This window comes from Abramis brama, assembly GCF_963993115.1.
Source record: "Abramis brama genome assembly, chromosome: 12".
NCBI classification, from domain to species: Eukaryota; Metazoa; Chordata; class Actinopteri; order Cypriniformes; family Leuciscidae; genus Abramis; species Abramis brama.
The window spans coordinates 1,125,148-1,137,820 of record NC_139974.1 but is presented as its reverse complement, the minus strand read 5'-3'; the positions used below and the strand labels follow the sequence as shown (position 1 = coordinate 1,137,820).

At 42.2% G+C, this 12,673-nt stretch overlaps 1 protein-coding gene across 2 annotated transcripts in view; it reads right to left on the bottom strand.

The window, feature by feature from the left end:
* Positions 1 to 328: 328 nt before the first annotated feature.
* The window catches only part of sema6ca (sema domain, transmembrane domain (TM), and cytoplasmic domain, (semaphorin) 6Ca), a 29,392-nt gene continuing 17,047 nt past the window's right edge, over positions 329 to 12,673 (bottom strand). For both annotated transcript variants that reach the window (XM_084131624.1, XM_084131625.1), the window contains 11 exons: positions 9,358 to 9,483; positions 7,646 to 7,734; positions 7,342 to 7,559; positions 6,449 to 6,580; positions 6,173 to 6,328; positions 5,120 to 5,293; positions 4,383 to 4,511; positions 4,179 to 4,256; positions 4,033 to 4,091; positions 3,642 to 3,695; positions 329 to 2,755 (listed from right to left, as the gene is read on the bottom strand). In XM_084131624.1, coding sequence (XP_083987750.1) covers positions 1,785 to 2,755; positions 3,642 to 3,695; positions 4,033 to 4,091; positions 4,179 to 4,256; positions 4,383 to 4,511; positions 5,120 to 5,293; positions 6,173 to 6,328; positions 6,449 to 6,580; positions 7,342 to 7,559; positions 7,646 to 7,734; positions 9,358 to 9,483 — 2,186 coding nt within the window. In that variant the 3' untranslated portion in view covers positions 329 to 1,784. The remainder of the gene's footprint in view (positions 2,756 to 3,641; positions 3,696 to 4,032; positions 4,092 to 4,178; positions 4,257 to 4,382; positions 4,512 to 5,119; positions 5,294 to 6,172; positions 6,329 to 6,448; positions 6,581 to 7,341; positions 7,560 to 7,645; positions 7,735 to 9,357; positions 9,484 to 12,673) is intronic.

Here is a 12,673-nt window from a genome sequence, read left to right as displayed (position 1 = left end):
TACAGAAGTTGGTTGAACTCTGACCTGTGATTCTGTGCAGTGAAAAGCTCTAAACGTCTCTGATCTCGGATGAAAACCCAACATGCACTGCAAAAAATGATGTTCTTCAGTGTTTCTGTCTTGTTTTCCAGTACAACATCTAAACATTCTTAAATCAAGATACATTTACTGGAGAAGAACAATGACTGAAGACATTATTAAGTCTTGTTTACCTGGAAAATTGATAAATTAAGAGTTTGTGCTTATTTGTTGAAGAGTGGACTCTCATTCAGGTCGTTTAGCATCAAACGAGTTTAAAAGAATAAAGCCTTCAGAATTTCCTGCAGTGTGAGAGCACAGCATTTATTAATTATCATTATGCATAGTTTATTAAAGCAAGCATGACATCACATCCTGTTGCTCATCTTTGCAGCAGGCCCTGAAAAAGTTACTTTTGGAAATATTACAAAAGTATCTGTGCTTGGTGAACAAATATGGGTATTTTTACAAGCAAAATGCAATATTAATGATTTTAAAGTAAATGTTTTGCCAGTCTATATTTCTGGAGGCTCGTGTCTTCTGCATGACGTTTACAGCTGAAAGAGACCTGTGTGTGAAAGTTCTGCTCTTCATGGTCCTGCACCAGCTGATGGACTCCAGGAGGCGTCTGTGGTGATGAGTGTTTAAGGGTTAGCGTCAGCATCCTCACCTCTGACCTCTGACCTCTGCTCTCTGACAAACACCACGTAAGGCACACATGAATGCAAACACATCATAATTCCTCTGCCTTAATAACGTCAGTCTGGTGTGATGCTTGTGAGATATTACTAATGCATGGATGGGTTCAATCCGGCTCGAGTCGTTCTCCGGGTCTCATTTCCTCCTCGATGAAAACAGAAACATTAATATTGCATCGTGTCAGAGGCGCACACGCGCACACACACACACACTCATGATTCAGAGTTCAGTGTGCGACGACTGCATTGTTTTGATCTGAATCTATATTTGAACTGGAGTCACGTTCAGAAGAGCACACTAGCACACTAGCACTGCAGCATGCTGACTGGACATGATGGAATACTCGATCCCACAATGCAATGCACTTGACATGACCTTCAAGAAACTAGTTATTTTTGAACAACTGGTTCCATCATGTTGAAGTCAGTGGGATTTTAATGTGTTTTTGTAATAGGGTCTGTGGTGAACACAAGCTTAAGATACGTTTATGATTTATTGACATGAAATGAATCCGTAATTCCCACTCGTGCTTTTTTAAGCTTTTACATGTCTTGAAATGTTTGCTTACAAGTGGCATTAAGTGGGAAACTACTCACTAGCAACTTTGTATTTATAATTGAGTTCTTGCAAACTATTCTCAAAATTCAAAATTTCCATTCTCTAAATTTCAAGATTTTAAATATTGAAGCGTAATGGCGGCGATGTTGAAGTCATGTGACTGCGGTGTAGTTCGTTTATAGCCAAACTTTAGCTTTTTACTTCTGCCGGTTGTAGCCTTCAAAATTCATAAAAGTTGTTAATTTGTGAAGATTATCAGAATGAACAAAACATGAAAAACTAATAAACTTTTGTTGGACACAGAGCTTGTTTATCTGCAAAAACCCAAAGTCCTGTTCATAATTGTGTTAAAATAGCAGTTTTATCTGAAAGATATTTAGACGCCACATGCTGAATTAAACATGCGATGTAATGAGATCATGTTCGCTACAGTATATGCTGTGCAGTGATCCGTGTGCTAGTGTTCAGTCCCGAACCTTCCCTCTCGTTGTCCTGTGCAGCTCGTGGGGTCATTCGGGGTCAGAGGTCAGTGGTTGTGTGTGCAGGTGCAGAGTTCTGGCGGGTATGTTCACAGGTTTAGGGGGGATCTGTGGTTTGAGCGATGCGGTGCGTCTGACGAGAGCCGTGCGCTGGAGGAGAGGAGGCTCGCTGTAGCTGTGCTGTCGCGTCAGACACGAGCCGCCCGCGACTAGCGGCCTGTGGATCTCGTAGATGTTGCCCGCGAGCGACGACTTCTGGTTGAAAGTGTGCTGGCGGGCCGTTGTGACCCCGTTTCCCATCTTGATGAGGACTTTGCGCTGTGATTGGACGGCGATGCCGTGTGGCCGTTCGGGAAGCGTTTGCAGTGGAACCTGCTGAAGCGTTGTGGTTTCAGGCGTCTCTTTTAAGCAACTGTAGTATGAGGAGGGCATCGGTAACGTCAGGCTGTACGACACTGGATTGGTGACATCACGCACTTCTGGATGCTGGATGTGTTTGAACATGTCGTCGCTGTGGTTTTCTGAAGGTGTGTGATTGATAGAAAGTGTCTGATTGGTTGGAAACCCCTGCAGGGTGGAGTTGTGGGTGTGGCTTCTCTCCCATTGGCCGTTCAGAGCCTTTAAGTTCTTGATTGGCAGCTCGGGGGTGGAGTCCGGGGTGGGCAGCGTCGAGACCAGCTCTTCCTCCACGGTTGCGTGTGGTTTGACGGGCGGCTGTCGGCAGGGCGGGCCGGAGCTGTAGTTCTGGGAGGAAGTGATGTCGTTCTTGTCCTGTTTGGCGTCCAGCAGGCGGTTGAGTTTGGCGAGGCTGTTGAGCGAGAGCGCGTGTGGAAGCGGCGCCTCGGGCTCTTGTTCTCGCTGGGATCTCTGACCGCAGAAACACGACACCAGTAAACCCGACGCGATCGCACCCAATACGAACGCCACCAACACACACACGCCCAGAAGAGTGTAGTGAAAGCCGTCGCTCGCGCTCGCCGCATCAGGAAGCTGCTTCACTCCTGCACACACAGACACACTCATTATTATTATATGCTGCAATGCTTTGGCAATGAAGGATCTTAAAACTGAAGCTGCATTAGAGTTTCTCCAGGTTTCTGACATATGAAGCTTTAGCTTTGAGTTGTCTGTATTATTGGTAACACTTTCCAATAAGGTTACATTAGTTAATTAAAAATGGAAAATACTTATTTTTTTACTCTTAGTTAACGTTAATTTAAACGTTTACTAATACATTATTAAAATCAAAAGTTGTATCTGTAGCTGACATGAACGAACAATGAACAGTTGTAGTTATTAACTAACCATAACACAGAATAATAAATACTGTAACAAATGTAATGCTCACTGTTAGTTAATGCACTCACATTATCTAATGGGATCTTTTCTGTATCTTTTCTGGGAGTGTTTTTGTATTATTACTTCAGAGGTCGGATTCACAAAACATTTTAAAGAGTTAAATTCTTCTTAACTGCTATTTTCTTTTTCTTTTCTAACTCTATATATTTTTTCTCAAAATTCTTCTAGATAAAACGTAAGAAGAATTTGAATTCCTGAAAAGAATGTTCTTAAAAATGATTGTAAATAACCTCTTAAAGTCAGGATGACCTCCAACGTGTCTTAAACCCCACAGGTAAGATGTGTAATGCATTTACTGGGTTGAGCATTACAATATAACACGAGCTACATATAACACACACTGAAGTGACAGCAACGATTAACACTGATTGGTCATGATCATGCGTGATGTGACTTTGCTAAATTGGAAAACAGTAGATTGTAAATTGCAGTAAATTGCTAATTTGACTGACGTTAGCACTGAACCTCACACACTCAACTAACCCCAGCAATAATCAGACATGACATCATAATGTGTGTGACACTGACCAGACGCTGAATCCACAGCTGAGTTCACATCACTTCCTGCGGCGGACATCACATCTGAGCACATGTAAACACAGAACAGATTGCAATCAGTTTACATTAGTATTAGAACAGTTAGTATTATGACAGTGTTTATACATTTATATAAATGTTTGCTACATTATACAACACAATTCCAGAATATATGGAATATTCAGTTCATCTAGTTTCTCCACAGGTTGAGCTTGACTTCATAAAGGCAGAGTGAAGTGTTTAATGAGAAACTTTATTAAACATCCGTGTCACAATGATTCACAAATGGCAAACTTCTCACATATACTTCCTAGAACAATATTTCCATTGATCTGACATTAGAATATGACGAACTGAAGCATCACTGCTGTAACTCACTCACCGGTGCACGTGTCAAGTAAATATGATTGGTCACCATCGATGTCCTGCTCAAAACCTGCCCTGCTCATCATAGAAACACAGAGAGAGGAAGGTTAGTGTGATATGACCAATCACTGATCATGCAGCAGGAAGTGATGTCACTCTTACTTGAATCCCGGGGCCATGTCAGCACAGCGCCCGGTCCGCAGCCAGATGCAGTATGGGTCATGTGTGTCGAGACAGCGTCTGTGGAGGAACAGAGAGAGCTATGAGTTTGACTTGTTTTCTGCAGGTTTAATGAAGGTAAATCTAGTATTTTACTGGAACGTTGATATGTGAGCGCAGGTGATGGATCATGTGACCTGGTCTGACCTCTTGCAGGTGTCGTGTTGAGCGCAGCGGCTGAGAGGAACTCTGATGATGCAGCTGGAGAACGCCACAAACAGAGCGTGATGCTCCTTATCCAGCGCCAGACCCAGAACCCTGCGGTCTCCGCTACACCTGCAACGACAGGCTTTACATCAGTGCGCTGGAGAGAGGTCATGCTCATCTACAGCAGAAGCGGACAGCCAAACCAAGATCATTCAGACTCCTCCAACATCTCTCACATTATCAGTTTATTCACTATAGTTTAGAACATGGTAATAAAATATGAGCAGAACTCAGTTGATATTTGCCTGGTTTTGTCCGTCCTTCTTTTAGACTGTCTCACACATGAATTATGTTGAATATCTGTCAGATGTTAAATTTAACTACACAATTAGATAATACCAGTTTAACTCAACCAATCACCAAGCAATGCTTCATTGTGTTCAGCCTGTGTGTAAAAAGAGCATTAGCAATTACAGAAAAAACACTTCAGCAAAACATGATCAGCTCAAAGTGTCCGAATCATTATTAGTCCCAAATATTTATCAATATCACTGGTAGTCACTGTATGAAGAATTTTTGGGTATATTATGTCACAGTTTACTTTATTCTGCTCTCCTCACTCACAGAAATGAACTATAGTGTCCTGATCACACTAGTGATGTTATCTGGTGTCTGAATAACTTCTGGTTTGCCTGTATATGTTCAGACTGATGATGCGCTGTCGGTCGGACACTCACTGCGTGGGATTGAACACGTCGAGCTCCTCCAGGAGTCTGGACCCGTGCGAGCCGTTGGTCTGAGTGCTGGTCAGAACCTTCAGAACCCGCCCGTCCTCAGAGCCCAGAAACACAACGCTGCGGTTCTTATGAGGCCCGGCGGCCGTATCCACCACTATCTGAGTCAGTTTATACCTGCACAATACACACTCACGTCAGGGTATGTGAGTGTATAACTGTGTGTGTGTATAACTGTGTGTGTGAGCATGTGTGTGAGTGTATAACTGTGTGTGTGTGTGTGTGTGTGTATAACTGTGTGTGTGAGAGTGTGTGTGTGTGTGTGTGTATAACTGTGTGTGTGAGAGTGTGTGTGTGTGTGTGTGAGTGTATAACTGTGTGTGTGAGCATGTGTGTGAGTGTATAACTGTGTGTGTGTGTGTGTGTATAACTGTGTGTGTGAGAGTGTGTGTGTGTGTGAGTGTATAACTGTGTGTGTGAGTGTATAACTGTGTGTGTGTGTGTGTGTATAACTGTGTGTGTGAGAGTGTGTGTGTGTGTGTGTGAGTGTATAACTGTGTGTGTGTGTGTGTGTATAACTGTGTGTGTGAGAGTGTGTGTGTGAGTGTATAACTGTGTGTGTGAGCATGTGTGTGTGTATAACTGTGTGTGTGTGTGTGTATAACTGTGTGTGTGAGAGTGTGTGTGTGTGTGTGTGTGAGTGTATAACTGTGTGTGTGTGTGTGTGTATAACTGTGTGTGTGAGAGTGTGTGTGTGTGTGTGTGAGTGTATAACTGTGTGTGTGAGCATGTGTGTGAGTGTATAACTGTGTGTGTGTGTGTGTATAACTGTGTGTGTGAGAGTGTGTGTGTGTGTGTGTGTGAGTGTATAACTGTGTGTGTGAGCATGTGTGTGAGTGTATAACTGTGTGTGTGTGAGTGTATAACTGTGTGTGTGAGCATGTGTGTGAGTCTATAACTGTGTGTGTGTGTGTGTGTGACCGTGTGTGTTTATGTGTGAGTGTGTGTTTGTGTGAGTGAGTGTGTAATTGTGTGTGTATATGAGTGTGTGTGTACCTGCTGGTGGTGCTGGTGATCAGTGGTTGGCTGTTGACTGACGGCACAGACTCGTCCATCAGTGGGTGTGTCTTAATGAACGACAGCACAGAGTCTGGAAACTGAACAGAGGACGAGTAGGAGGACGCCGAACCTTCACCTGCACACGATCCCGGACTGAACACACACACACACACCAGGGTTACTTTACTGTCATTCATAGAGTTTTGTTAAAAGGTTTGCTTTGTATTTTCTGTTATAAAATATGCTCTAAAGTGAGGTTGTCGAGCATCTCACCGTGGTTTGGGCACGTGTTCCTCAGGCACTGACGTCCACATCGAATCACTGTTCTTTTGCTCTTTAAACTTCCCATTAAACACTCGCTCGATGTCATCCAGATAAAACCCACACACCGCTGAACCGGGAATGCTGAGACACACAGACAGAGTTAACACACATACGGTGTTTCTGTGTGACTGTGTGTGTGTGTGTCTCTGTTGATCTGTGTGGTAAAGACTCCCACCACAGCGGGCCGCTGGTTGACTATGTGTGTGTGTGTGTGTGTGTGTGTGTGTGTGTGTGCACCTGTTGATCTGTGTGGTGAAGACTCCCACCACAGCGGGCCGCTGGTTGACTATGTGTGTGTGTGTGTGTGTGTGTGTGTGTGCACCTGTTGATCTGTGTGGTAAAGACTCCCACCACAGCGGGCCGCTGGTTGACTATGTGTGTGTGTGTGTGTGTGTGTGTGCACCTGTTGATCTGTGTGGTGAAGACTCCCACCACCGCCGGCCGCTGGTTGACTATGTGTGTGTGTGTGTGTGTGTGCACCTGTTGATCTGTGTGGTGAAGACTCCCACCACCGCCGGCTGCTGGTTGACTATGTGTGTGTGTGTGTGTGTGAGTGTGTACCTGTTGATCTGTGTGGTGAAGACTCCCATCACCGCCGGCCGCTGGTTGACTATGTGTGTGTGTGTGTGTGTGTGAGTGTGCACCTGTTGATCTGTGTGGTGAACACTCCCACCACCGCCGGCCGCTGGTTGACTGTGTGTGTGTGTGTGTGTGTGTGTGTGAGTGTGTGTGTGTGTGTGCACCTGTTGATCTGTGTGGTGAAGACTCCCACCACCGCCGGCCGCTGGTTGACTGTGTGTGTGTGTGTGTGTGTGTGTGTGAGTGTGTGTGTGTGTGTGCACCTGTTGATCTGTGTGGTGAAGACTCCCACCACCGCCGGCCGCTGGTTGATCTGGAGCACGTTAGTGAGCGACTGCAGGACGTCGAAGTAGAAGAACGTTTCTCCAGGAACTGAGCAGTTCAGCCGCGCCTTCAGGAACGACGTCCAGTAGCGATCCAGCACACGCGTGGAGCCGCCGCGGTCGTTCTTACACACACGAGCCACGCGCGAATACACCACCTACAGCACGAGGAAGAGGAGAAGGACTATCAGAAACACTTCAACTGTTTCATACGGTGCGCTTCTGTCTCGGACTCATGCTTCACCTTCCCAGCAGCGCTGTGCTCCACTGCGATCTCACTGAAGAAGAAATACACATAGTTCCCGTACTCGACAGCATGCAGGAAGTGCGGCTCTGCAGAGACAACACAACTCAGGTGAACATGGGGCGTCTGATTCACTCACTTAAAGGGATAGTTCACCCAAAAATGAAAATGATCCCATGATTGACTCTCCCTCAAGTCATCCTAGTGTATATGACATTCTTCTTTCAGGCTAATTGACCTATGGCTAAGCCACGCCCCCAAACGCGATGAGCCAATCACAGTGCGCATAGCTAACCCAATACACTAGGACATTCTCTGCTTCCACGTCCATTGAAATGCATTGCAGTTAGTCAGTTTTCATTCGTTTTTATATGTTTTTTCTTGTCATTTTTGCTTTTAAACTGCGCGTGTGTGTGTGTGATTTTGGTTGGGTGACAGTCGTAGGTTACAGTTTGACAAGAGTTTACAGTTTGACAAAAGCACAATGTTGTGTTTTACACAAATATAAGTAGGCTAAACACTTTGCAGTTTTAATGATGTCCTGTATGAACAAAATGGAGTATGTTTTTGTTTCCACTGTTCGATCGCGCCTGCGCCTCTCTCTCTCTGACACACACACACACACATTCCAGCATTGCAATCTTGACATCGCAGCCTGTTCATTATGCTGTTCACACCAAACGCGAATAGAGCGTCAAATTTGCGCGTATCGCGTCTAGTTCGACGCTTGAACATTGTGAATCCATTCGCGCGTATAAAGCGAGTGTTTGAAGCGAAATAGCACCAAACTATAACGTTTACACTGTGAACTGTAAATCTTTGTCTGGAGCTGAAGCTTATCGACCTTCTCAACAATGAAATTATTAATATAACCCTCCAATGTATAGTTAAGGCCCCTTTGGTGACTTCGAGATGATATATAATCTTTCTGTCTCCAAAAATCATCAACTGCCTCCTGTGAAATGTCTCCTACTGTGACAGCTGCCAAAGCGCCTGTTACCGAATGTTGTGTTTGTCTGAGTGAGTGGAGGGGGCGTGGCTTAGCCATAGGTCAATTGCGTAAGCAGAGACTGCATTTGGCCGGAAGCTAGAATTTTACTTTGTAACGTGTTAAATATGGATATTTTTCTTACACAAACGCATCGCCTCACTTCAGAAGGCCTTTATTAACCCCCCAGAGCAGTGTGGAGCACTTTAATCATGGACAGATGCACTTTTATGATGGACAGATGCACTTTTATGATGGACAGATGCACTTTTATGATGGACAGATGCACTTTTATGATGGAAAGATGCACTTTTATAATGGACAGATGCACTTTTATGATGGACAGATGCACTTTTATTATGATAGATGCACTTTTATGATGGACAGATGCACTTTTATGATGGACAGATGCACTTTTATGATGATAGATGCACTTTTATGATGGAAAGATGCACTTTTATGATGGATAGATGCACTTTTATGATGGATAGATGCACTTTTATGGACTTCAAAACAGAAACATCCATTCACTGCCATTATAAAGCTTGGAAGAGCCAGGACATTTGTTAATATAACTCTGATTGTATTTGTCTGAAAGAAGAATGTCATATACACCTAGGATGAGTTGATGATTTTCATTTTTGGGTGAACTATCCCTTTAACTAGCAGCCCAGTCTCCTCAACAACACACATGATCGGAGGAATCATTCGTGTTCATATGAACCTCGGAGCCATTTGGAGTCGTATTTGACGGTGCGCAGGACGGGCCGGCCCTCTCCTCCTAAACTCCTGTAGATCACCGCATCACTGGCCTGGAAGTCCGTCACTGTGGCCGAATAGAAATGACCGCCTGAAACACAAACGTACATGAAGTGAAGTGACTCAAACTCGGGTCTCTGCTTAACATGTCAATAAAAAGCTATTAATCAATCAATCGCATGTGATCGGCTAAGGACAAAAAACAAAGAAAGACTGTTTTCCCCTCATTCATTATGACTATACAAAAATAATAATACAAATACTGTTTTTATTGTATTATTTACATTGTAAAAATAAATCAATAAAGAAATATATTACTATTTAATGTAAAATACAATGTTTTAATAAATGTATTTAATTTTAATAATAATAATTTACTGTTTTTAGTGTATTATTCAAATTGTAAAAATTAAATGTATTGTTTAAATTGTAAAAAATTAAACAAATCAACAAGGAAATATATTGCTATTTAATGTAAAATAATAATTTTGTTAAATGTATTTTATTTTAATAGTATTACCTCATTTTTACCTCAGAGTTTGACTGTTTTGCCATTGCTGGAGATTTTAACATCCACATAGATAGTGCAGAAAACAATATGGCAAAAGAAATCAATACTGTTTTAAAAACTTTTGATCTGACTCAGCATGTACATGGACCCACACACAATCGTGGACACACTCTAGATTTACTTATCAGTAAGGGTCTAAACATTTCATCGATTGTTATTAAGGATGTAGCACTGTCTGATCATTTCTGTATTTTCTTTGATATATTGATCTCTCCTGCCACTGAAGCTAGATCTGTGTCTGTCAAGAAGAGATGCTTAAATGAGAACACTAGTGTGCTATTTATGAAGGCTATATCCTTAACACCAAGCATATCTGCAGACTCTGTTGATTTTCTCCTTGATTCTTTTAACTCAAAAGTTAAAAGTGTAATTGATGATATTGCTCCTGTTAAAGTCAGGAAGAAGAGTGGCAGACAAAAAGCACCTTGGAGAAACTCAACAGCAGTGCAAAATATGAAAAGACAATGCAGAAAAGCAGAGCGCATGTGGCGGAAGACTAAACTTGTAGTCCATTATAACATCTACAAAGACAGCATCCATGCTTTTAATATGGAACTAGGCAAAGCTAGACAGACTTTCTTCTCAAATATTATAAACAGCAATTTAAACAACACACGCACTCTTTTTGCTACTGTAGAGAGACTGACAAACCCCCCCAAGCCAGATTCCCAGTGAAATGCTCTCAGACAACAAGTGCAGTGAGTTTGCTTCTTTTTTCTCTGAGAAAATCAGTAATATCAGAAAGGTGATCAGCACATCCTTGAGTTGCCCTGGGGTTAGACAGATCAAACCACCTGAGAAAGTAGTTACTATGTCTGACTTCAAAGAAATTGATGGCAACATTTTGGAAGAAACCGTACAGCACCTTAAAACATCAACATGCGCTCTTGACACACTTCCCACATCTTTCTTCAAAAGTGTGCTAAACAGTTTAGAAGCAGATCTTCTAGAAGTGGTAAATGCCTCACTTCTCTCTGGGAGTTTTCCAAACTCCCTGAAAACTGCAGTTGTCAAGCCCCTCCTGAAAAAGAGCAATCTGGATAAGACCATATTAAGCAACTATAGGCCGATTTCAAATCTTCCTTTCATAGGCAAGATCATTGAAAAAGTTGTCTTCAATCAGCTGAACAAATTCTTAAGCTCGAATGGATCCTTTGACAATTTTCAATCTGGTTTCCGACCGCACCACAGCACAGAGACGGCGCTCATAAAGATAATAAACGATATTCGCTTAAATACTGATTCAGGCAAATTATCAGTGCTGGTACTACTCGACCTCAGTGCTGCATTTGACACTGTCGATCATAACATACTTCTTGACAGGCTGGACAACTGGGTGGGGCTTTCTGGGATAGTCCTAAAATGGTTCAGGTCATACTTAGATGGGAGAGGTTATTATGTGAGTATAGGAGACCATAAGTCTGAGTGGACATCCATGACATGCGGAGTCCCTCAAGGCTCAATTCTTGCGCCACTCCTGTTCAACCTGTATATGCTCCCAATGAGCCAAATAATGAGAAAGAACCAAATTGCTTACCACAGCTATGCAGACGACACAGATTTACTTAGCCCTATCGCCTAATGATTACAGCCCCATTGACTCCCTGTGCCAATGCATTGATGAAGTCAACAGTTGGATGTGTCAAAACTTTCTTCAGTTAAACAAAGACAAAACTGAAGTCATTGCATTTGGAAACAAAGATGAAGTTCTCAAGGTGAATGCATACCTTCACTCTAGGGGTCAAACAACTAAACATCAAGTCAGGAATCTTGGTGTGACACTAGAGTCAGACCTTAGTTTCAGTAGTCATGTCAAAGCAATAACTAAATCAGCATACTATCATCTGAAAAATATTGCAAGAATAAGATGCTTTGTTTCCAGACAAGACTTAGAGAAACTTGTTCATGCTTTCATCACCAGCAGGGTGGATTACTGTAATGGACTCCTCACTGGCCTTCCCAAAAACACCATAAGACAGTTGCAGCTCATACAGAACGCTGCCGCCAGGATTCTGAGCAGAACCAGAAAATATGAACATATCACACCAGTCCTCAGGTCTTTACACTGGCTCCCAGTTAAATTTAGGATTGATTTTAAAGTATTATTACTGGTATATAAATCATTCAATGGCCTAGGACCTCAATACATTGCAGATATGCTCACTGAATATAAGCCCAACAGATCACTCAGATCATTAGGATCATATCAGCTAGAAATACCAAGGGTTCACTCTAAGCATGGCGAGTCCGCTTTAGCTATTATGCTGGAACAGCTTCCAGAGGAGATCAGATGTGCTCCTACTGTAGTCACATTCAAATCTAGACTCAAAACACATCTTTTTAGCTATGCATTTACTGAATGAGCACTGTGCCAATGTTCGTCCGACTGTTTGTACTGTACTGTATTTTTTTCTTATTTTTTTTTTCTTAACTGTTTTAATTATTCTTATTTCTTTTTATTATTTTAATTTCTTTTATGTAAAGCACTTTGAATTGCCATTGTGTATGAAATGTGCTATATAAATAAACTTGCCTTGCCTTGCCTATTAATCATCAATGTACTGTTTTTAATGTATTATTTAAATTGTAAAAATTAAAGAAATCAATAAAGAAAAATATAACTATTTAATGTAAAATAAAGTGTTTTATTAAATGCATTTCATTTTATTATTATTTTTAATATTATTATTTTACAGAAATTGTAATACTA